At 41.5% G+C, this 23,534-nt stretch overlaps 1 protein-coding gene across 1 annotated transcript; it reads right to left on the minus strand.

Moving 5' to 3' along the window:
- On the minus strand, positions 1-23,184 carry LOC307154514 (uncharacterized protein). The gene is made up of 5 exons (XM_079864522.1): positions 22,845-23,184; positions 10,286-10,358; positions 2,272-2,418; positions 1,805-2,153; positions 1-1,505 (listed from the first exon to the last, which is right to left on the minus strand). Exons 1-5 carry the CDS (start codon positions 23,168-23,170, stop codon positions 1,057-1,059), a joined length of 1,344 nt encoding a protein of 447 aa, XP_079720648.1. The 5' UTR covers positions 23,171-23,184; the 3' UTR covers positions 1-1,056.
- Between the last annotated feature and the right edge of the window lie 350 nt (positions 23,185-23,534).

Here is a 23,534-nt window from a genome sequence, read left to right on the forward strand (position 1 = left end):
TTCTGTAGGTAAATACAGATCGTCAGCTCCAGTTTGTATCCAGCCTCTCATGGAAACTACAGATTCTCCAACACCCGTGCAGAGACGACTCGATGCTGGCGATATGTTTATGCCCTAAATCAATACATGATTAACTAACTGTATTTCTCTATGTACATTTCTGAAATGCACTTTCTGTAAAGCTGCTTTGTAACAATATGTATTGTGAAAAGCGCTATACAAATACATTTGAATTGAATTGAACAATGGCTGATCTTGCGCTCTTGGTTTTCCTCTCTGTGTTTGCCATGATTTCGCAATCGATGAATATTAACTTGTGGGCGTTTCATGAACTAGTTATGGGCAACTATGGGCGTGACATGAAGCCACAAAAGCTGCGCTACATTTGGAATTTTGATTTATTAAGGGAAAACTGCGTAGGATGTGTGTGCGCACGGTTTTATAAATAAGAATATTTCTGCTCATCCAAGAGAATGAGAAGTGAAGTAGGGCTTCTGTGACAGACAGTAATGCAGTCTCAGTTGAGCGTCCTTCTTGAAGCTGGATTGGTTGACATTCAGCTGGTTGTTCTGAGACAGGAAGATGATACTTGGTTGAAACCAACTCGTTCAAGTGTTTTCGCTATGAATGGTAGGAGAGAGACAGGTCTGTAACTCTCTTCAAGTGACGCGTTTAATGTGGTGGCACAAACGCTCTGGGAAAACACATGAAATTGAAAATTAGTAACATTGTGTGAAAAGAACACCATGGCTCTGTCGTGATGAAATAAAACTTTATTTCCTTTATCCAGATTTACTGATGAAAAGACACTATGATGATTCAGGAGCAGTTTGTTCTTTAGCGTGTTTCTTCTGGTGGGTCTGAAAACTACCTAAATAAGCGAATCTCTCGTCGCAGATGGAGCAGCGGTAAGGCTTCTCTCCTGTATGAACTCGCTCATGATGTCCTCAGAGTGTATTCTCTGGTGTGACTTTAGATAACTTGAGTTAGTGAAGGTTTTCCCACATTCGCTGCACTGGTACGGCCTCTCGTTGGTGTGAACGCGCACATGCCTCTTCAAAAGGTATCCATACATGAATCTTCTATCGCAGTGAGGACACTTGTGGGGAAAGTGTGGATTCCCTTGTGACTTGAAAGAACTTGTTTGGTGCTGAAACTCTTGTCACACTCACTGCAGAGGAGAGTCTTTTTGCCAGTGTGTGTCTTCATATGAACTGTCACATTATAAGGAGTGGTGAAAAAATCCTTCCCGCACTGTTTGCAGTGAAACCTCTTCATTCTGTGCTCTTTTGAATGACGTCTCTTCTCTTCTAAGGTAGGAAAGCTGATTTTGCATATCTTGCATGTCAAGACTGTCTGTTCTGTGTGTTTTCTCTTGTGTCTCGCTAAATGTCCCCTTGAGCTCAATGTTTTCCCACAGGTGACGCAGGAGAAACTCTTGACCTTCAGCTGATTTTTTGATGTCGAGGTTGTTTCTTCATCAGAAGATGAACCGCCATTCACATCTGAAAAGAAAAAGGTATTAAAATGTCTAACTTTAAATGAACACAAATAGATTTAATGAATCATGCACTTACCATCATGAAATTCTATAATTTCTGTCTATATTTTTTCTATAACTTTGAGAGCTTAAAATTTAAAGCTAAATGTGAAATTGTGATGCAGCTCATGATACAGTGTTTTCAGCGCATCGGTTCACAGTAACTAATGTCTGCACCTGCTGATTTAGGAACACAACTACAGTTTTGCACACATTCGGACTATGATTTACTATAACACAAGATCATAAATGGAAGATACACACCTGAGGGAATAAAATCACTGTCATCATTTTGATTATCCTCATCTTCATTTTCTTCATCCTCAACATCATTTAATTCATCATCCTCATTCTGATCTTCATCTTCATCATCCTCCTCCTCCTCCTGAGTCTGTTGTTGTTCCTCTGCTGTGGTTTCTTCTCCTCGTCTCTCTATCAGGTTCCTGCAGTCCCCCATTTTGACAGAGGTTTGATCAGCGGATCCATGATCCTGAGCGTCAGTATAACACAGTAAAGTGAGGCTGAGCTCTGAGTCCTGTGTGTCTCCGGATCTCCAGACTGAATCCTGAGCTTCTGTCCCATCAGTCACACACACTGAAACCTTCTCCAGATCCTGACAAACACATCATAGATCAACACAAATAAACAACAACCTGTTGATATTAGCCTCAGTACTCAGCAGTTTTCTCTAGAGGGTATATTAGTTATTTGTTAGCATATTTTGCTCAAACCTCTCTGTTGGGTTTGTCTCCTCTTTCTCTCAGCTTTGCCTCCAGTGACGCCACCTCTTTCTTCAGCTGACAGATTTCAGAGATGAAATACTCAATATCCAGCATGGACAGATCAGTTCCTACTGATTTAGAGCAGATCACATCCATCTGAAGACAAACATCATCATTATTACAAGATGCATTTATCCACATTTATATCAAGCTAAGTTGTAATGTGGATTCAAGCATTTTCTGTAAAGCTGCTTTGAAACGATGTGTATTGTGATTGTGAAAAGCGCTATACACAGGTTTTTGAGCCGTTTCCGCTCTACATCCTAAGCTCCTCCCATCGATGCAATCCACTTCCGTTCTGGCGGGTTTAGTTTGTTTTGCTAGCTAGCTCCGTTGTGCCGACAAAGCACTGATATCGCAGTGACAAAGAGGATATAACAATTACAACATGAAGAAAGGTGGTTCGGGAACGACGTGTGCAGTAGTTGGTTGCAAACACTCGAGAAAGCACCTGAACGAGTGGTTAGAGAGTGCTACGATCACAAACCAGCTACGAAGAGGCAATGTCCATGCGCTCCATTGTGTACATTTTTTTTACGATTCTCTTATCGATTCATGATAGTACTGTGTGGAAAAAGTATTCATATGCTTTTTCGGCAAAAAACTGTAATATTTATGTAATAAATGGAACATTATTGTAAAGTGTTACCGATTAGTTATACATCGATTCATACGTCTCGTGAGTTCAGTGTTGGAAATACCAGTTGTTTTGACAGCATTAATGATTAATAACAAGAATGCTGAGAAACTGGCTTCTTTTATAAACAATCTTATTGAATAATTGCCCTTTTAATTCATTTTATTTTGAATATGTAAATGCCATTTGTGCCATTTATAACATGGCACAAATGGCATATTTATAACATGTTCTTCTGTTCTTTTTTTTTTTTTTTGTCTAGGATGTGCACTGTTAGTTCGTATTAAGACTTTTACATTGTACCTTGTATTTGCTTCGTTAATAAAAAAAAAAAAAACGTAGACAGGTTTTAACCATGGTTTTAATAATTCATTAAAATGAATCGGTTCAAAGGAGTCATTAGTTCGCGAATTGGACATGTCATACGCATTGTGTGATTATCCCAGCAGTTAGGACATGGATATCCAACTAGATTTGTGTCAACACAGAAAACATTACATCACTGGATAGGTTTTTACGTTTATTAAGAGTGTGATTTTTATGGCAGCTGAATGTGCGGAACGCATTTCAGAGAAGATAAGGCAACGTATTTTAGCACAATTCACACCCATCGGTAATTCAGGAGAAAAAAAAATGCTCCACATGAAACTTTGGTCTTCCGACATTTTACCATCATGTCGTTTTATTTAGAGAGAGCAAGACAGCGCTTTTGGAGTTTGGAGACGGTGAGTCTTGTAAACACTTTCGCCTGGCTCCGAAGAGAAAGAGTGCGCGCGCGCGACCGGGTCCCTCTCTCTGCTAGTTCTTTCAGTTAAACATGCGAATTCAATTCCCATCCCTACCTATGATGTAGTTCGGATACCAACAATAAAAAAGACATAGGCCTTGGCTACAATGGTCAAATAATCGCTGTGTTTACATCGGGCAGACGCTGTGCAAACCACTTCCGGCGGAAATGAAGTGCATTTGTGTACAGTAATGGCGCCGCCCATGATTTGGCGCGTTAACTTGTCTATACAAGTAAATGTGAATTGAATTATAATGAACTTACACTGATTTAAACTCAAAATGACTAATGATAATGGAGAACAGAAATACACAGCATAAGAACATGATTGCAATTTCTGATAATATTAATACACAGGTAGATATTAGTTACAGATATAAAATAAACATATGTTTAGGCATGTTTATGTTTAAATTCACTATTGTAAATATCATTACAACACATCACCAATATCTAAAACTTAAATTTAGCTGCTGGATCTAAAAACAGATTTCAGAAATTTAACATGATAATGTGATACTTGTACTCGTTTCAAAGCATCATTTAAGTGTCCAGCATTATAAATTGATTGAAAACCAAAATTAGAAAATTAAACAACGTGTTAACTTTGGTTCTCTTACGAGAGTACTCTTGTGTTGCATAAGCTAGCTTACGCTACGGGAAAATCCCCTTTCTCGAGAATACTGAAGCCAAAAAATTATCCTTAATTTTTGCATTAGTTTAAAACGCATTGCTGCATAAGTAGACCTAGGCGAGACAGCCCGCGCGCCTATTGGTTGCTCTGCGGCAACTGCTTGAACCTATCGAGAGACCGCCCGTGACAAGGCACGAATGAGGGCGCGGGCGCCCGTGCACGTCACGTCCCACCAGGGTGGGCGTGACTTAAGGCTTTATAAGCCGGGTCCAGATAGGTTTAATCTTTGATTTTTCATCTCGTCAGCGAAGTGACCTTCACATCGCTGCTCGCCGTTGAACAGCCTCTCAGTGGGACGAGCCTTCTCGGAACCCGGTCATCTTACCACTCCATCCGCCGTTCCTGCCACGCTATCCGGCGCTTATATATCCTTTCACTGCATTCGCGTGTTACGTTATACGCGCTTCTCTAAAAGAGCGGGCCGTTGTTCTAAATGGCTCTTTTCTCTAAGTGCGGCTCTTGCCAAGCCCCCCCTCAGCGACGGGGACCGCCACATCCTGTGCGTTTCCTGCCTGGGACGAAGTCACGCCAACCACGCGCTCTCCCAGGGCGGCTGCCCGGGGTGCGAGGAGATGTCTATGTCAACCCTGCGGGCTTGTCTAGCATCTTTCGACGTGATACCTGCCCCTCCGCTTCTCTCTGCTGGGCCGCGCCGTAAAAAGTGCCGTTCACAGTGCCGCTCATATCCGATATGAGCGCGCTTGCATATCGGATATCTTCCCGTGTGCATCGCTCTCTGGATCCCCTACCTCTATCACGGCCGGCCAGCGCCCTTCCACCCCCGCCGTGCATATCGAGTCTGAGGGGGAAGACGTAGAAGAGGACAGCTGCTTTCTTCTAGCTTCGGAGTGTGAGGGCTGGTCGGGCTCCATTCCGGACCCAGCCCCTTCCCTTCAGGAGTCGAGCGGTATGCGGACCAGCGTCGATGCGGAGCTTCTCCGCCTGCTCACCAAGGCCGTGGAGGACCTTGGCCTCGACTGGTCGCCGCCCGAGGAGCCCGCGCCCAGCAGGCTGGACGGCTTTTTCCTGCCCGGTCGCCGCTCGACGCCTCACACGAGGCCCGCTCCTTTCCTGCTGGAATTACACAAGGAGCTGACTAAAAGCTGGAGGGCACCATTTTCTGCCAGGCTGCTGCCTACTGTCTCTTTGACGCTCTCTCTTGTTGACGGCGCGAAAGACAAGGGCCACCTCAGCATTCCTACGGTCGAGGAACCGGTAGCCACACACCTCTGCCCACCTTCCGCCAGATGGCAATCCAAGCCCTCGCTTCCCTCTAAAGCCTGCAGGACAACTTCGGCTCTGATCGGTCGCGCTTACGCCGCTGCTGGTCAAGCCGCTTCAGCGCTTCATTCTATGGCCGTGCTCCAGGTTTTCCAAGCCAACCTTCTCCGCACTATGGACGAGGCGGGCCCGAATCCTGAGAATTTCACGGACCTTAGGAGCGTGACGGACTTAGAGCTACGAGCCACCAACTCCGCTGCCCAGGCCATCGGGAGGAACATGGCGTCTCTCACAGTCACCGAGAGACACTTGAGGTTAACCTTGTCCGACATGAAAGAGTCCGACAGAGCCACTTTCCTTGACGCGCCTGTGTCGCCATCAGGTCTCTTCGGCCCGGCTGTTACGGGTTTTGGAGCGGTACTCTGAGGTACAGAAAACCTCGCAAGCCATGCGGCACTTTCTCCCGAAGCGCTCTAGTTCCGCGATGGGTCGCTCTAAGCAGCCGCCCGGCCGGAAATCAGCGTCACAGCCGCCAGCTTCACAGCGCCGTCAGCCCAGAGAGTCTCAGCAGCGCTCGCGCTCTTCAAGCCATCACAGGCCGCCTCCCCCACGGGGACCCAGGCCCAAAATAGTGCTGAAACCTGAGCCCTCAAAGTCTTCCTGACCACATTAGGAAGACGGAGATGGTTGAGTCCCACCGCGGCCAGACCGCCATCAAAAGCAGCGTGCCCCGCTCTCACGGTTCCCTCAGCAGAGGCGACTGGAGATGTGTATTTCACAGCCAACGAGCCAGTTACACAACACGTTCGCCTGTACTCAAAGGCCGTTTTTACGGCCGCCCAAATAAATCTCAAAAAGAGTATTCTGTCTGTTCGTCTGGCTCACGCCGATGGTGTTATAAATGTAGGTTCTGTGCTCACTCCCCAGTGTTCACTCCTACACGTAAGCATGGCCCGTCCAGTGTTACACACTCATTCACGGCCCACACTAATAAAACAGACTCACGCCGAGTGTGTTATGAATGTAGAAAAGGTGCCCGCTGTACAGTGCTCACCACTACACATGAACACGGATCACTCTGTGATATACACTCACTCAGAGCCCCCGTCAATAAACACAAAACGCGTTCTGTGTGCAGAAAGCCCTTTATTAAACACAAGTTCTGTTATGTGTGTGCGGAGCGCGCATGCCTCTATGAGCTCGCTCGCCTCCGTGAGCGCGGGCCCACCAGCAAGCGCTGTATGCTATGTGCCACACACACACAGCGACCAAAGCCCGTGCACCATTCTCCCTTTAGCTTTACACATGAAAGCATGGGAAAACAATCCGGGCGTGTCAGATTGGGTCCTGAACACTGTAAAACGAGGCTATTCGCTGCAGTTTGCCGGCAGACCCCCGCGCTTTCGAGCCAGGGTCGAGACCACGGCAGGGTTTTTCGTACATTGACATTTTTTTGGTGGCCGCCAAAACGATTTTTTTGTCCCGCCAAAGCCTTACTTGATCTGTTATGGGGTTTTGTGAGTGAAGCAGGCTACTGACGGAGTGACGGAGAGAACGATCACAGCGCCCCACCCCCGTGCGGACACTCTCCGTCTTCAGTTCTGTCTTTGCTCTCTCCCTCGCATCAAAATACTGATCCTAAAGGTCGGAAGACCGAATCCATGTTTCACGTGGTGCATTCGGAGAATATTTTTGCTGAATTAGCGCTGGGTGTGAATTGCAGTCAAAAAAAAGTTGCCTTATCTTATCTTACAACTTGTGACATGCATTCCGCACATGCAGCTGACACAACTTTAAATAAACGCAAAAGAAAGAAAGAAATCTATCCAGTTTGAAGTGTTTTTTTTTGTGTGTGTGTTGACAAATCTTTCGTGAGGTCCTAACAGCCAGGATTCTCACACAACACGTCCGCTAAAGTCCGATTCGCGACCTAATGACTCCTTTGAGGCGATTCATTATAATGAATGGTTAAAGCAATTGGTCTGCCCGTCAGTGTCTGAATCGGTGTATAACAAATCATTACTTAGAACATACACATCTGAAATGAGAAAGTAAGTGTGCTTACCTCATTTAGCAAGAGTGTTTAGTAAAATTTAGCCTTAATAATCCACAGTATGTATAGGCCTATGACAATGTGTAGTAAATTACCTATAAAATCATTTAGTTTAAGTTAGACTGGAGTGAGATGAAACTAGATCAAAGCACAAATCAAGCTGTTGCTAGCTAGCTGCTAATTTTATATGGTAAAAAATTACACTATTACACATCTTAACGCTACGTTTTTAATGCTACTTTTTAATTTATATGATTATACTAATATAATTATCAGGTCTATCAAAAAAGGATTTTATCTTTCAAAACAATAATCGCTTTCTTTTACTATCTAGCCTGAAAGTGATTGTTTTTTCATGAATAAATAGGATAAGAAAAAAAAAAAAAAAAGAAAAAAAAAATCACAAACTGTTTCTTTGTATTTATTTTAAATTTAACATTTATTGTCAATATTGGGCTTGCGGATCATGTGGGTACTAGGGTACTCTTTGCTGTGTGTGGATGACCATGCCACCACCGAAGGCCAATTTTGACCCAGGAAAAACCCTGCACGGTGAAACACGAAGTAGCACACCTACTTCGCACCGAGATTGCGGAACTGCTGAGAAAAGGGGCTGTAGAAACCTTTCCTCTGAAACAGAGCGACTCAGGTCTCTACAGCAGATATTTCCTCGTTCCAAAGAAGGATGGCGGTCTCAGACCTATCCTAGATCTCAGACGGCTGAACAGAGCCCTCTTGCGGAGATCATTCAAAATGCTCACGACCAGACAAATTCTCGCGCAAATTCGCCGAGAGACTGGTTTATCTCTGTGGATCTGAAAGACACCTATTTTTAGATCCAAATAGCTCCCCTGAAGCATCAGGGGATGCGAATACTGAACTATTTGGACGACTGGCTAATTTTAGCACAGTCAGAGGCAGAGCTGATAGCCCACAAAGCATTATTGCTAGACCATTTACAGGATTTGGGTCTCCAAATCAACTGGACCAAGAGCTCGCTGTCTCCCAGCCAGAGAATTTCCTTTCTGGGGACAGACTTAGACTCTGTGGCAATGACAGCCCGGCTGACGTCACAGCGCGAGCTGCAAATTCAGCGCTCAGTAGCGTCTTTCAAAGTCGGCAGCATCCTTCCCCTCAAATGTTTTCAGAGGATGATGGGTCTTATGGCTTCGGCTTTGGCAGTGCTTCGACTGGGCTTGCTTTTCATGCGCCCTCTCCAGCACTGGCTGAGAACGCGGGTCCCGCTTCGGGCGTGGACCTCCGGCCGCGTTCGCCTCAAGGTGACTCAGAACTGTGTTACGGCCCTGGAGCCCTGGAAGGTGACAGACTGGTATCAGTCAGGCGTGGATCTGGGAACGATCTCGAAATGAAAAGTAACCTCGACAGACGCCTCCAACTCAGGTTGGGGCACCCTCTACAAGGGCAGGCCGGTGTTCGGCTTGTGGGCAGCCCGGGAAGATAATATGATAATAATCATATTATGTACGTGCTGCCTGCACGACAACTACATCAACAGATCGGGCTGTGAATCCCCCTGACTGTCATGTTGCACGCGCATCTGTCCCTTGGCTCAGATGTCTTCTGACTGGCTAAATAGCTATTAAATCTTGAAGGTTCAGTCCTCGGATGTCTATCCCGGCTGTTATACCGTTCTAAGCTCCCATTCCCCCTTCTCTGGAATGGTTAATTATGTTCTTGGGCCCACCCCGGTCGGCCTAGTTTTTACTACTATTATGTGTTTCCCCAGGCACATGCCCTCGGGAATACATGTGTGGACTTGCACGCACGCACGGCGTTTTACATTGGGTTCCCGTAGCGTAAGCTTGCTTACGCAACACGAGAGTACTCTCGTAAGAGAACGCTCTCGGTTACTAACGTAACCTCGGTTCTCTCTAGATGAGGGAACGAGTGTTGCGTAACCCTGCCGTGCTTGTGCTACTTCTGGTTTCGCTTCAGCATGAAAAACCAAAGAATAAACCTATCTGGACCCGGCTTATAAAGCCTTAAGCCACGCCCACCCTGGCGGGACGTGACGTGCACGGGCGCCCGCGCCCTCATTGGTGCATTGTCACGGGCGGTCTCTCGATAGGTTCATGCAGTTGCCGCAGAGCAACCAATAGGCGCGCGAGCTGTCTCGCCTAGGTCTGCTTATGCAGCAATGCGTTTTAAACTAATGCAAAAATTAAGGATAATTGTTTGGCTTCAGTATTCTCGAGAAAGGGGATTTTCCCGTAGCGTAAGCTAGCTTACGCAACACTCGTTCCCTCATCTAGAGAGAACCGAGGTTACGTTAGTAACAGAGCGTTTTATTACAAATATCACAGTTAAAACACAGCTGCTGTAGTAAATGTGTGTTTACAACTACAATTATACTATTATTTATTATTACATTTACCCAGGCTAAACTATTTACTGTGGGGTTAAATCATGGCTAATTAGTTTATTTATTTATTTATTTTTTTTTTTTAATGATAAATACGAATAAGAAGTTCATTTAAAGCTCATTTAAAGCTCATTAAAACACTACAGACAGAAAATCAACAATCACACAAACAGTTAAAAACAACACACCTCAGTCTGAGCGCGCCAGGCTTCCTCTTCTTCAGTGGTTTTACCGGCGGACTGAAGAGCGTCACAGCGACTCCTACAGGTTTCATGAAGAAACGCTAGTCAGTAGATATCGTGTCTACAGCAAACTTTCTCCGTCTGTTTCTATATCAAAAACAAGCTTGAATTCCTGTGGTGCAGCTACGAACGTGAATCATGTTTATGTTTTCTCTATGGTTCAAGTTGTAAGGAATTTATTTTTGTAGTTGATGTGTCATGTTCACGGCACCACTTTATTTCCTAACGTTTCCGTATCGTGTATTACTGTATTTCTGTGTCTGAATCAGTTCAGCTCTCCAAACATGAACTGTGGTAAATAACGGTCCTTTCTTGCCCAGATGTGGTACTGCCATGTTTCTAGTATTACTGCTAAAAGAAGCTGTGGCTGAGATTTGTGTTTACACGAGAATAATATGCCAAATAAATAAAACTAGGCTATATCAGACACTGATCAGCACATATATCTTACCTGACATGGTGGCACAAACGCTCTGGGAAAGCACAAGAAATTGAAAATGAATAGCATTGTGTGAAAGGAAAACCATGTCTCTTTCTTGATTAAATAATGTTTACAATCCCAATGAAAACCATCAACAATGGAAAAAAAGGTGCAATTGCCTTACAATCATCCTTGAGCCACTTTCAACACTTAACACATGTTTATCAGCGTTATGAAATCCAGGAACTCATAGATACTATTTTGAGGCTTTTTAATAGATCAAGTTCAATCAATCTCTCAAGTTTAAGATACAATCATTGTTCTATTCTGTCCAACACAACTTCATTTACAGAGTTTGGTTCAATCCATCTCTACTCTCTCAATCCACAAGCTCAATGTGACACTGCCTCCTACTGGCAGAAAGAGCTCAATGTAGTTTCAAGATGAGCTGAATGAGGGGGTCACGTGACTGATTCATGGTGGTGCGGACGTGAATTTTGTGTGCTCCACTTACTACTCATTACTTTCAGTTTATTAGAAAGCAAATAATGTTGAATTACGTCAAAACTTCTAAAATGTCGGCATCACATAATAATACTGGTGCAACCAAAGAAACCGAACTTTCCCGTCAAGAAGAAATTCAAGGAATCACCGACTAGCATCTCCAAAGCAGACCTGGACAGCGCCATCTTAGCAGGAGTGAAGCAGGCCTTAGCTGAACAGAGAGCTGAGCTAAATGAAATCGTCACTGCTGCGGTAAAAGCTGCTTTAGATGATGTGCTGCTCCCGCAAATATTGGACCTTAGACTTGAACTGAAGAATACCACGGACACTATAACGACAGCCACTGGCCAGATTGAACAGCTGGAGAAATCCGTTCAACGGCTTCAGTCAAGGTGCGATTCTACGCAATCAGCAGCTAGGCATGATAGAGACCAGGTCAGTGCTATGAGGCTGAAAATTGTCGAGCCGAGTTCCAAGGTGGCAGATATGGAAGACAGAAGTAGAAGATCCAACTTACGCTTAGTTGGGCTGAGTGAAGGAGTGGAGGGTGACAACTGTATCGCCTTTATAAAGGCGAATCTACCTACATGGATCCCATCTGTTGCTGACCGAGACATAAAAATAGAGCGAGCCCACCGCCTGTACGCTGATAGAAACACCAACGTCAGCCGCCCTCGCACAATTGACCTATGGCTAAGCCACGCCCCCTCCACTCACTCGGACAAACAGTCAACATTCGGTAACAGGCGCTATGGCAGCTGTCACAGTAGGAGACATTTCACATGAGGCAATTGATGATTTTTGGAGACAGAAATATTATATATCATCTCGAAGTCACCAAAAGGGCCTTACCTATGCATTGTGCTATGCGCGTGAACTCGGCAATCGACTACTTTGGACTTCAACCGAAAACAGGATGTAAACACAGGTATTTGCGCTGGCTTAAATAACATCATTTTTATACTTATCTTTCACATCTACTGCAGTCAGATTCACTCGTGTTCACTCTGAAGGAATCACTCACATTTTCAGTGCACTTGTAATGACACATCAAGGATGTTAAGAGGCTAAAAGCAGGTTTAAAACTTGCCCCATTGAAGTCAACAGGGTGCAAATTTTAAAAATAGAATAACTCGGTGTAGGCAACACTGATTTCTGTCCTTGTTCTCTGTACTGACAGCACTCCAAATGTACAAAAAAATGAGCTCAATGTTAAAATTGACCGGAGTTCTCCTTTAACGACTCCCTGCTGTATGATACTACATTTATGGACCAACTCAGATCTGGGCTTACAGAATTTTTGGAAATTAATACGGATCATTGCTCAAACCCTCAGGTGTTATGGGAAGTTACTAAATGCTATCTACGATTAGGGCTGGGTATCGTTCAAAATCTTTCGATCCAGTGCCATTTTCGATACCCCTGTTTCGATACCGGTTCCTAACGATACTTTTTTCGATACCAATTTTATGAAATCCATTTTAACAAGATTACATAACACATTACCTCAGAAAATTTTGGTTTTAGGCTATTTTTTCAGTTTGACTCATGCTCCTTAGCCAGTGCAAAAAGGAACAAAAAAAGCACAAAGGAACAAAAATTTTTTTAAAAAGAGCTCACGCTCACCAAAGCTGAATGTTTTTTAAATAAAAAATACAGTAAAACTTCAGAAATATGAAAACAGTTTGCTGCTTAATATTTTGGAAACTATGATACATTTTTTTCATGATTCTTTGATGAATAAAAATGTCAAAAGAACAGCATTTATTTAAAAACGAAATATTTTGTAACATTACACATGTTTTAATGTCACTTTTGATAACTTTAATGCATCCTTACTGAAAAAAAAAATTCTGACTAACCAACACATTTTTGAACGGCAGTGTACATTCAGTAGGTCATTATTGCAATATAAACACTGTCAGAGTGATCAACAAGGTACCTCTTCATTTACCAGTCGAAGACGGAGCCACTTTCTGCTCTTATGTTTACTCCGCGCACTGTCAAGGTCTTCATCATATCTGTCGTGGTACCGGTCTTTGCAGCAATTATTTTACCGCAAATACTGCATCGCGCGCTGTTGGCATCGAGCCTGGAGAAATGTAGCCACACTTTTGATCGACTTTTCCACATCTTTAAGGTATTATGTGTACGTGTGTGCAGTGCTCGCGTCTCATGAATATGTGCGTGGAGAGTTTGTGTGTGTGTGCTCGCGTCTCATTGAGTATGTGCGTGAGTTTTGTGTGTGTGCTCGCGTCTCGTATGCGCGTGGAAAGTTTGTGCTTGCGCGCGCGTCTCATTTGAGTATGTGCGCGGACAGTTCCGTGCTTCTCGTGTGTGTAGAGTTACGCAAACTCTACACATGTATGTGCATGAGCGACTTTATGTGTGTCGTTGTGCATTTCATATGTATTTGTTTGAGCACTGACGTTGACGAGTTAACCCCTTAGGTATCGAAATCTGGTACCGAACATCATGTCATTTTTCGATACTCGATAGTATCGAGGCAATTCGATCGGTACCTAAAAAGTATCGAAACTCGGTACCCAGCCCTATCTACGAGGAAACTGCATTGCCTTTTCCTCAAAGGCCAAGCGTCTTAAAAATAAGCGCTTTGATTATCGTGAACAAGAAATAAGGTCTTTGGAGCATCAGCAGACCCAGTCTTTCTCAGAAGAGGCTGCTCAGAATTTGTTACTGTTGAAAAAAGAATACAATAGCCTGTCAATGTCCAAAGCTGAGTCCATCATTCACAGAACTAAGCAAAATTATTATTTTCATTCAGATAGAACTAGCCATCTAAAGGAAACTGAGTCCAAAGCAAATATTGATATGTTACAAAGTAGTGATGGCAAAATTGTTACAGATCCTAGGGCTATTAATAACACCTTTAAAGCATTTTATTCCACACTGTATTCTTCAGAGGTGGTTCTTGACAAACATACATGCAAAACATTTTTAGAGAATCTGAACCTGCCTATTAGGGTTGCGCGATATGCTCCATTTTCATATCGTCCTATCGTCAGCCTGTGAGATCGGCGATACACGATATTATCGTGAGGGGGGCGGGGCTTACTTATTTGATTATTAACTTGCTTATTTACTCATCAATTTGCTTGTTTTATTACTTCGTTTTAAATGAGAATCTTTTTCTATTTTGCTAGCAAAGGTGGAGTGTTTATTAATAGGCTAAATCAGGTTATTTCCTGGTATAGTGAGGTAAAAAAAAAGATCCTAATCATTCTTGTATCTGACCATTCTTGTATATTTCAACATGTCAGCGTGAAATTTACGGACACACATGATCCCCTCATGCCGTTACTGATGCAGCATTTTGACTGTAGGCTGCTTCTGCACGAGATCATGAGAACACGTTTTAATTTATTGGGTCAAGAAAGAGTCGGAGTCTGCGATATGTCCTCCTACCAGTGCTCTCTCTGTCTGGATGCACTTCACTTATGCGCACCGCACTTCAATAAGCCGAAATAACGCGGGTTTTAAATGCCGGGAGAAATCAGAGGCAAAAATCTAAAAGTCGATCGGTACTTACTTATGACTTGACTCTGATAAAGGAAAATGGGTTAATCCGTTTACATGACCACATGCATTGTCAGTTTATTCAGCATAATCGAGTTAATAACGTGCATGTAAACGCGATCATTCCCTGAAAACGAAAGCAGAAACGGACTGCGCTTTCACTGCATTAACTGCGCGTTCTCTCAGAGACGACGGTGGATATAACGGTAGGCTACAGCATCTTAATTTACTGGCTTAATATTTCTCTTGTGGACTTACATTATTGACAGTGAAAAAAATAGAAGAATATTTCTTGTTAAACAAGTTTGAAGTTGCTTGTGATTTTCACAGGCAGAGTTTCACAGATGCTTCGTGTAGCTTTATTAGGCCTAGGCGGCCTATATAATTTTATTGATATTATTATTATAATTAATATTTTGTAATTGTACTGTTTTTAGTGTTTTTACTGTCATTAAATATTTTGTTAATGTGCTATGGAAACAAAATACTGACGAACAACGATGCCGCGTCTTCATCTTGGCTCTGTATAAGAATGATGCGTCTGTTAAAACAAGCACTCTTGGCAATTTGTGAATGGATCACCTTGCAATTCAATTTTGTTGTGGGATGTAATTTTTTTCTGTTTTAAAAATATTTTCTTTGAGGAGTCCTCATACTCGCGCGTCGGTGACGTTGCATGTGTGGTTATGTGATGTCGCAAGTGTGGTTATGTGGTGAGATGTCGTTATGAATTTAGGCAAGGCAAATATAATTGTAACTATACTAGCTTCATAATAATAATAATAATGATTTAATACATTAATAGGAAAACGAGCCAATTATCGTATTGATATCGTCAAAGGCATCTGCCATCGGCGATATCTCTGTCTATCGTCGATACACGATACTATCGTCTATCGGCACAACCCTATTGCCTATCTTACCAGTAGAGGACAGAAACCTTCTAGAAGAACCTCTATTGTTGGAGGAACTTCACAATGCCGCCAAATCTCTTAAAAAAGGGAAATCCCCCGGTCCCGATGGGATTCCCCTGGAGCTCTACCTGGCTGTTTGGGATGTTGTTGGGCCCTTAATCTTGAATTCTATGAATTATGCTATTAAACATGGTATGCTTCATAGGGACCAGAACATAGCGCTTATCATTTTGTTACAAAAGAAAAATAAAGACCCATTGAATTGCTCTAGTTACCGTCCAATATCTTTAATTAATAGTGATGTCAAAATTCTGGCAAAAGCCTTGGTCTCCCGGATTGAGCCCCTCATGGATATTTTGATTAATTTTGACCAAACTGGATTTCTTAGAGGGCGGCTAGCCGCTGACAATATGCGACGTTTATTGCACATCATTGAACATTCTCACACATATACTGACACTTGCGCCATTTTTTCCCTTGACGCCCTCAAAGCTTTTGACAGACTTGAGTGGGACTTTCTATGGACGGTACTGGATCATCTTGGTTTCGGTTCTAAATTCATATATGCCATCCAAACTCTTTATAGTAACCCAACAGCCTCTATTTCAACAGGCGCATATCAGTCTCTACCCTTTCCATTACAGAGGGGTTGTCGTCAAGGCTGTCCCCTATCACCACTTCTTTTTGCACTTTCATTGGAACCCTTAGCCCAAGCTCTCAGACAAAGCCAAGTTATTGCACCAATTACTTTACTTGGTTCTCAGCATTATATATCATTGTACGCGGATGACATCATTTTGTACCTCTCAGACTTGGAGAACTCTATACCTAATGTCTTAAAAGTTATTCCACCACTTCAGCAGCATGTCTGGATACATGATAAATTGGGATAAATCCTCCTTAATGGCCCTTATCAATATCTCTCACCATATTTCCCTTCCTAACAATATCATGTTTACTAAGTCATTCACATACCTAGGAATCAAAATAACGGATTCTCTGTCAAGAATCATCCAAGTAAATTTCAGTGAATTCAGCCCGAAAATAAAACTTGATCTTCAAAGATGGACTAACCTTCAGATCTCAATGCAAGCCAGAATCAGTACAGTTAAGATGAATATTCTACCACACCTGAACTTCTTGTTCTTTATGATCCCATTCACACCACCTCCCAAATATTTTAAAGAGTTAAACTCTGCAGTATCTAGATTTGTCTGGAATGGCAGACAACCCAGAATACGTTTTTCTGTTTTGCAGCGCACAAAATTAGAAGGTGGCCTTGCCCTCCCTAATTTTCAGATTTATTACTGGGCATTCCAGATTAGAGCTATGCGAACGTGGACGGACAAAGACAGTAAAGTGCCATGGAGAAGCATAGAATCAGCTATTGTACATCCCCATAGACTTCAAGATCTGCCCTTCACAGGTGTAGGACGTCGCAACTCGTACCATAAATTTGGTAAGGTTATCTCATCCACTTTAGCTGCATGGTACAGTGCTGAAAAAGCAATAGGCCATTCAAAGGAATTCTCTCAGCAATCTCCTCTATGGAACAATTCTCACTTCTTATCTGACCAACAACCTTTTGTTTACCCTTTGTGGTCGCCAAAGTTTTTTTTTACTTTTTCCAATATTTTTGACGGGTCTGGTTTGCGCACATTCCAGGATATCCGAGCAGAATACAGCCTACCTGGCTTTTCTTTTTTCTTGTACCTGAGGTTGCGATCTGCTATGAAAGCCTATGGCGTGCCATGGAATTCTGTTCTGAGTGACCAGGGCTTGACATTAACTTTTTGAGGCACTTGTCCTTCGGACAAGTAAATTTATGTTTTACTTGTCCATGCACAAAAGTCACTTGTCCGGGTAAAGATTTATAATTTTATAATTTTTTTTTTTTTGTGTGTTTTGCTAATGCAGAATTCGAACAAACCATTGAAAGCATCCAAACACTATCAATATTAATCAAATTCAGTTGAAACAGTAGAAAGGAACGTGTCCCAAGAACAGAGTTCCCCTTCAACAAGAAATAAGGATCTCCAGACTCCATAATACAAAGTAATACTTTGCACGCTGGTGTGCAGTGTATCACCAGAGGAAGTGGTGACTCTTGTAGGTATCCTCAGTATTTGCAAGCTAGCTAGACAAGCTAGCTAGACTTACTGTATACTATATCTAAAATAATTTTGTAGACATAGAGATGCACCGATTACAATTTTCTAGGCCGATTCCGGTTTTTCATTGAGTTTGACCTGCTGATTCCGATTAATTTTTTTTCTAACCACTTTATAGCACACACAAATATTTATTTTCGATCTTTTCTTTAACCCTTTCACGCATAAGTTTAAAATATTCTAACTGACACCCCCACCCAGAGTGAGTTTTTTCAAGGCGAACGTTCCCTTTAATGTTTCCATGGCGACGCGTCACGCGATACACCGCAGCCACAATATTACTGTATGACAGATGTGTCGCTTTTATTTCGCTTTTCCTTTTTTATTCAAAATATTCACAAAATTGCTTATCATGTCATCAATCAGCCTATCTGATATTCCGATTCTCAAATACGTGTGAGTGAGTGTGTTTGGTTGTTTAAAAACCTTTATAAATAATCTTGATCTATAACATGAGATGGGCGCCACAATGTTGTCTTGTCAGTCGGATTTACAGCACGTGAATTCATCAGTTTCTCCCGGAATAAATGCAAGAAAGTGGCCGGTGAACTGAGAAGAATAGAGTAAACTTTATAGTTACTTCCACTATGTTTGTCTGATATGAATAACACATGTCGGCAAATTAACGTTATATTTGAATAGATTGTTATGGCTGCTTCCACAGACATCGTGTATTTTACAAACTCCAAATGTATTGTTTTACTCGTGCTTATGTGTATTTAAATATCTGAAACATAAAATAATCATTATGAGGTTGAAAACACTGCTTAGTTGTGATATATGACAGCGCTGAATGCGTCCGACTCTGGCTCAGCGCCAGGCAACGCGCGATAGCACAGTTTGAATCTGGCAGTGATGCGACGTCTCAAATCGGTCAAATTAAATCTGTAAAATTATAGACGTAAGTTAATGAGTAGAGTACTGAGTAATGAGTACTTCACATAACGTGAAGTACCATGGCATTTTATTTTGTTTGAAATTTAACTTGTCCAGTGGGACAACTAATTTTCACTTCCACTTGTCCTACAAAAAAATCCACTTGTCCCGGACAAGCGGACAAGCCTTAATGTCGAGCCCTGGTGACCACCCAATGTTTAGCTGGATTGATCCTGTCAAAGATCCTAGAGGGGCGGTCTCAGTAATCTATAATTCTTTACTCAGTAGTGTTCATAAACCTTTAAAGATACTATCAACGTGGGATTTGGAACTTTCTTGGTTAGGATTCCATCCAGACTGGGAAACAGTGTGGTCAAACCTTGGCCTTACTTCTAAAAACCTTAGTCATGTACTTATTCATTTTAAGACTATTCATCGTTTCTACTACACACCTTACAAGCGATATCGCATGAAACTTATACCCAACCCATACTGCAGTTTCTGTAACACTGACGCCACTGGTACATTTCTATGTTTTGGGACTGTCCAATGATTCAACCATTATGGAAGTATGTGATTGTTATGTTACATGATCTTACAGGTCTATATTTGGATTTGGACCCCTGTTTACTATTATTGAATGATGATTCAAAGTACCAATTTTCTTTATGTGAAAAAAGAGTGTTGATGGCAGGGTTCACTGCTGCAAAAAAAGCTATTTTACAGCAGTGGATAACCCCAGACACAAATCTGAAACCATTTTGGATAGTCTCATTTCATTATATAGTTTGCCTTGAGTGTACAACTGCAAAGATCAATAAGGCAAAGACAACCACTGTGAACACCTGGATGAATATAGCCTCTGCCCTTAAAGAGCTTCTTTGAATACAGTCAATATGAGTTTGCTGCCAGTGTTTGTGTTCTGTGTGCATGTGTTTTTATTTTACTTTATTTTAATTTTATTTCTATCCTCGTCCAAATGCTCTCTCTGTATGATATGTGTTTATTGATTGAAAATAAAAAATCATAAATCACAAAAAAATACATAGAGTAAAGCCGCCTCACAAACAGCTCGTGGGTAACAAAAGTTATTTTTCGTGGATTATATCGCTTTAACAGTCAAAAACATAAGAAAATGATGTCAATTACGGTCTTGGTGAGTATCCTCTAAACACAGTCGGTTATGTCTTAAATAAGCATAAATTGCACGTGACCGTTTAATGAAAAGAGGATCCGTGCACTAGCTCTTAAAGGGACAGCAGCCATATGTGTCTGTCATTCATTTGTTTGTCAAAACAACAAAACAGCTTTCATTTTAAGGAATCAGGATTAATAGCCTATGTATTTAATTTAGTCAGGACTAAAATACTACCCAGTGTTATTTTACATTTGATTACTTTATTCAGTCTCTGTAGTATTTCTGAATACTAGTGTTAGACCCAAGCAAAAAACTTTTCTCTTTATTGGTATCTTTATTCTATTGTATTTATTTGTGCTACTTTTTTCAATTTAATTCAAAGATTGAAATCAAGCTTCCTTGAGTTGTGTAAATTCTTAATAACAAAATTACCCCATTGTAAAAATGCAATGAGTAAGCATACATTTAGGCGAGATAAATGTAATAATAATAAAAAAAAGTCTAAACTCCCCCTCAAATTAAAAATTCCCCCCCATAAGAATCACCTAAGGGGGGATTTCCCCCCCATTTTCCAAAATGAAATTCAGGCCCTGAACATTATTTAAATCATTTCAGACTGCTCTTATGAGGACACTCGACAAAACGGACATTTTGGCATCATTTGTGTGTGTTATGGTTTGTTCAAGCCCGAAAGAGTACTCGATACTGACGCGCGTCTTTTCTGTGATTCGTGTGCGTGTGTGTGTGTGTGTGTGTTAATAGGCATGGTCTAGTCTTGTCGCGCTTGAATGGTTTAAAAGCATTCACATTAATAAGAGCGTGTTCATACAACGCTAGTCAACAGGTGACCGAAAAAAAAAAACGGATACTGCGTAATTTAACGCAACTTTTTTTTTTTTCGGTGCCGCGGTGGGCAAGTGATGAAACCAGTGTTGCGACTGAACGCCATGTAACACCGACTATCGTAGCAAGCCTAGATCTTAGCTACTCATGCTTTTCACTTTTCATATAATCAACATAGATGGAATAAAAAAAAAAAAAAAAAAAAAAAAATTATATATATATATATATATATATATATATATATATATATAATATTATATTATATTTATATTTATAATTATATATTTATATTATTAAACATAAATATGAAACTAAATCGTTTTCTTTAATGACTGGGCTACAACACGTAGCCCTATAGCCTACACAGTACAGAGAAATCTAATGTTGGAGCGGGATTGGAGCGAACACCATCTTACTGGCACATGTTGTACCCCACCAACCTTCAAATTTTACTGAAGATAGTTTCATCAGGCAGAAGTCAGCTTCAAGAATCACAAGGAGTGATTACTCCAGTGATCAAAAGTAGGCCGCTTCCCCTTACATTTACAAAAATCACAGCAATTATACCCTTCACCAAAGTCTAAGCTTTGTCATTGCTTCAGGTTGAATGATTCTGATTGGTTAATAAATAATCACACATTTTCTACACATAGCATATCTCCATCAATTATGCGGCTGACATTCGGACCCTGAATTTAGGCACGTCGTGACCTTCCACACTTGTAGTGATTGTAATGAATAGTAATTGGACCAATTTTTGAGTCTCTAGGACCAACTCTATACGCTGATTTCACGCAGCCGCCATTTTGAAATCGAAAGCGAGGCTCCGGTGGGAAAAACCCCGGAAGTAAAGATAAACAACAATGCCTTTGGACTACCAACCTGAAGCTGCTGCCGCGATTTACACTTTTGGATGTTAATATCCAATATAGGATATGTATATAGTTCATTCCTGCTTCTTTTTTTACTTTCTGAATTATATTAAAAAAAAAAATTATTTATAAATGAATTTCACTGTATATAGTCTAAAGTATGAAAGAAATGTATGTACAGTTTTAGAATTGACATAACATCATTAAACACAACAATACGCCATCGCATTCACGACTCTCCTGTGATTAAAGGCGACACTTCCGGTTTTCTTCCCACCGGAGCCTCGCTTTCGATTTGAAAATGGCGGCTGCGTGAAATCAGCGTATAGCGCCACCACCAGTTCAAAAACTCAACATTAAAAGGGTTATAGCTTTTGAACCCTTTGATCTAGATGTGAATGTAAATAGATGTAAGATGTAAACAATACTTTAGGTGAATTACAGTAATTATTTCATAAACTTATTTGATAATTGTACGTACAGTAAGGGAGTTATAGTCAAAATTTCACGTGTTGGTCACTAGGAACATGCTACAACCTTTGGATAATAAAAAATCCCTTTGGTGAATTAATGTAATTTGATTCTAAAAATATGTGTGTACAGTATGTGCAGTGAGGCAGGTTTCCTATCCTATCATTATAATGCAGTATAGTATATAATGCAAGTTAGTATGCCATTAAAACAATACTTTCCCACTTTGATCGATTGTGGAAAATGTAGTAGCTAGTTGATCATATTTGTTGTCCACATCATGTAGCTGCTTAAAGAATGTGCAAAAAAAATTAGCTTTATTGCACATATAATTAAAAAAGTTCTTAAACGCGAATATGCGAATAGGTAGAGCATATAAAAACAAACCAAACGTGAAAAAACCGGTGCAGGTAAAGTTCCCGGTGAACATAGGAACAGTTTAGACAGAGAGTAAAGCTAGGTCAAAAAACAGCTCCTCGGCGCTGTGTACTAGCTTCATTATGTTACCTAAAGTTAGATTTGGCAAAATTCAACAGTACAGCTCTCAACTGGAGCTAGGCCTATTGATGATTATTTATCGTCTCTACTCTGGCTCGATAACAATATACCAGTGGACACCAAAGTTACTGTCATAGCTACGACAGTGGAGTTATGCCAAGTAATGTTAGTTATATAAGGTACGTGTGCTAGTGATGCATGCTTCATGACAAAAACAACAACAACAACAATTGCCATCAAAAAGAAAAAAGCCCGATTACCTGTCCAGCAGAAATAAAGCCATCATGGCGTCACTTTTCATCCCCATGAGGTCCCTCAGTTGTCGCCACCGCTGGAAAGCCACGCCGATATTGACTCTCGTCTGATTTCTAGCTTTATCCAAAGACTTTTTGGTCATAGCCTTTTCGTATACTGTCTTCCTTTTTTTGCCTTGTTTGCTGAATGTATATGCAGGTACTAGGAATTTTGACTGCTCTTTCTCTGCCATAATTGTGTTTCTATAGCTCCCGTGCCTCTTCCCCTCCTCTTCAAACGGGAGCGCGCATGTGGTCAGCTCCTGTCCTGTAGCAGCAGGGGTGGTAGCCATGGTAGCGAGGGAGAGTGACAGTCGCCCAGCCAATCATTTCTCTCATTCCGAATGGAAATAAGTAGCTGGTAAGTCCCGCCCATCCGTAAAACCCCAAGTGGACCTCAAGATTGTAGTAAAATGATGGCAAAATTCAAACGGGACCAGAAGATAATTATTTTCTCACATTCACTTGCATTGACGATTTTTCGATCTAGAGGTCCAGTGGGGTTAGCGGAAGGGGCGGGACTTACCAGCTGCGCCCTGAGAGGACTACAGATAGGCCTACTCGATTTTTATACTATCTTTTTCAGAGTACTTACATTTTAATTATGTATTGGTATATAAAGAAAGTTTAAACAAATTTGGGAAAAAAAACTGCCGC

This window comes from Squalius cephalus (genome assembly GCF_949319135.1).
Source record: "Squalius cephalus genome assembly, chromosome: 2".
Taxonomy (NCBI): Eukaryota; Metazoa; Chordata; class Actinopteri; order Cypriniformes; family Leuciscidae; genus Squalius; species Squalius cephalus.

What these genes read in the sequence shown, in the direction of transcription:
- LOC307154514 (XM_079864522.1), bottom strand. Translation starts at nt 23,170, where the DNA reads ATGGCTACCACCCCTGCTGCTACAGGACAGGAGCTGACCACATGCGCG. An exon ending in GCTTTATTTCTGCTGGACAG is followed by an intron (nt 10,359 to 22,844) that starts GTAATCGGGCTT and finishes TGAAACCTGTAG; the next exon opens with GAGTCGCTGTGACGCTCTTC. An exon ending in CCTGGCGCGCTCAGACTGAG is followed by an intron (nt 2,419 to 10,285) that starts GTGTGTTGTTTT and finishes GTTTGTCTTCAG; the next exon opens with ATGGATGTGATCTGCTCTAA.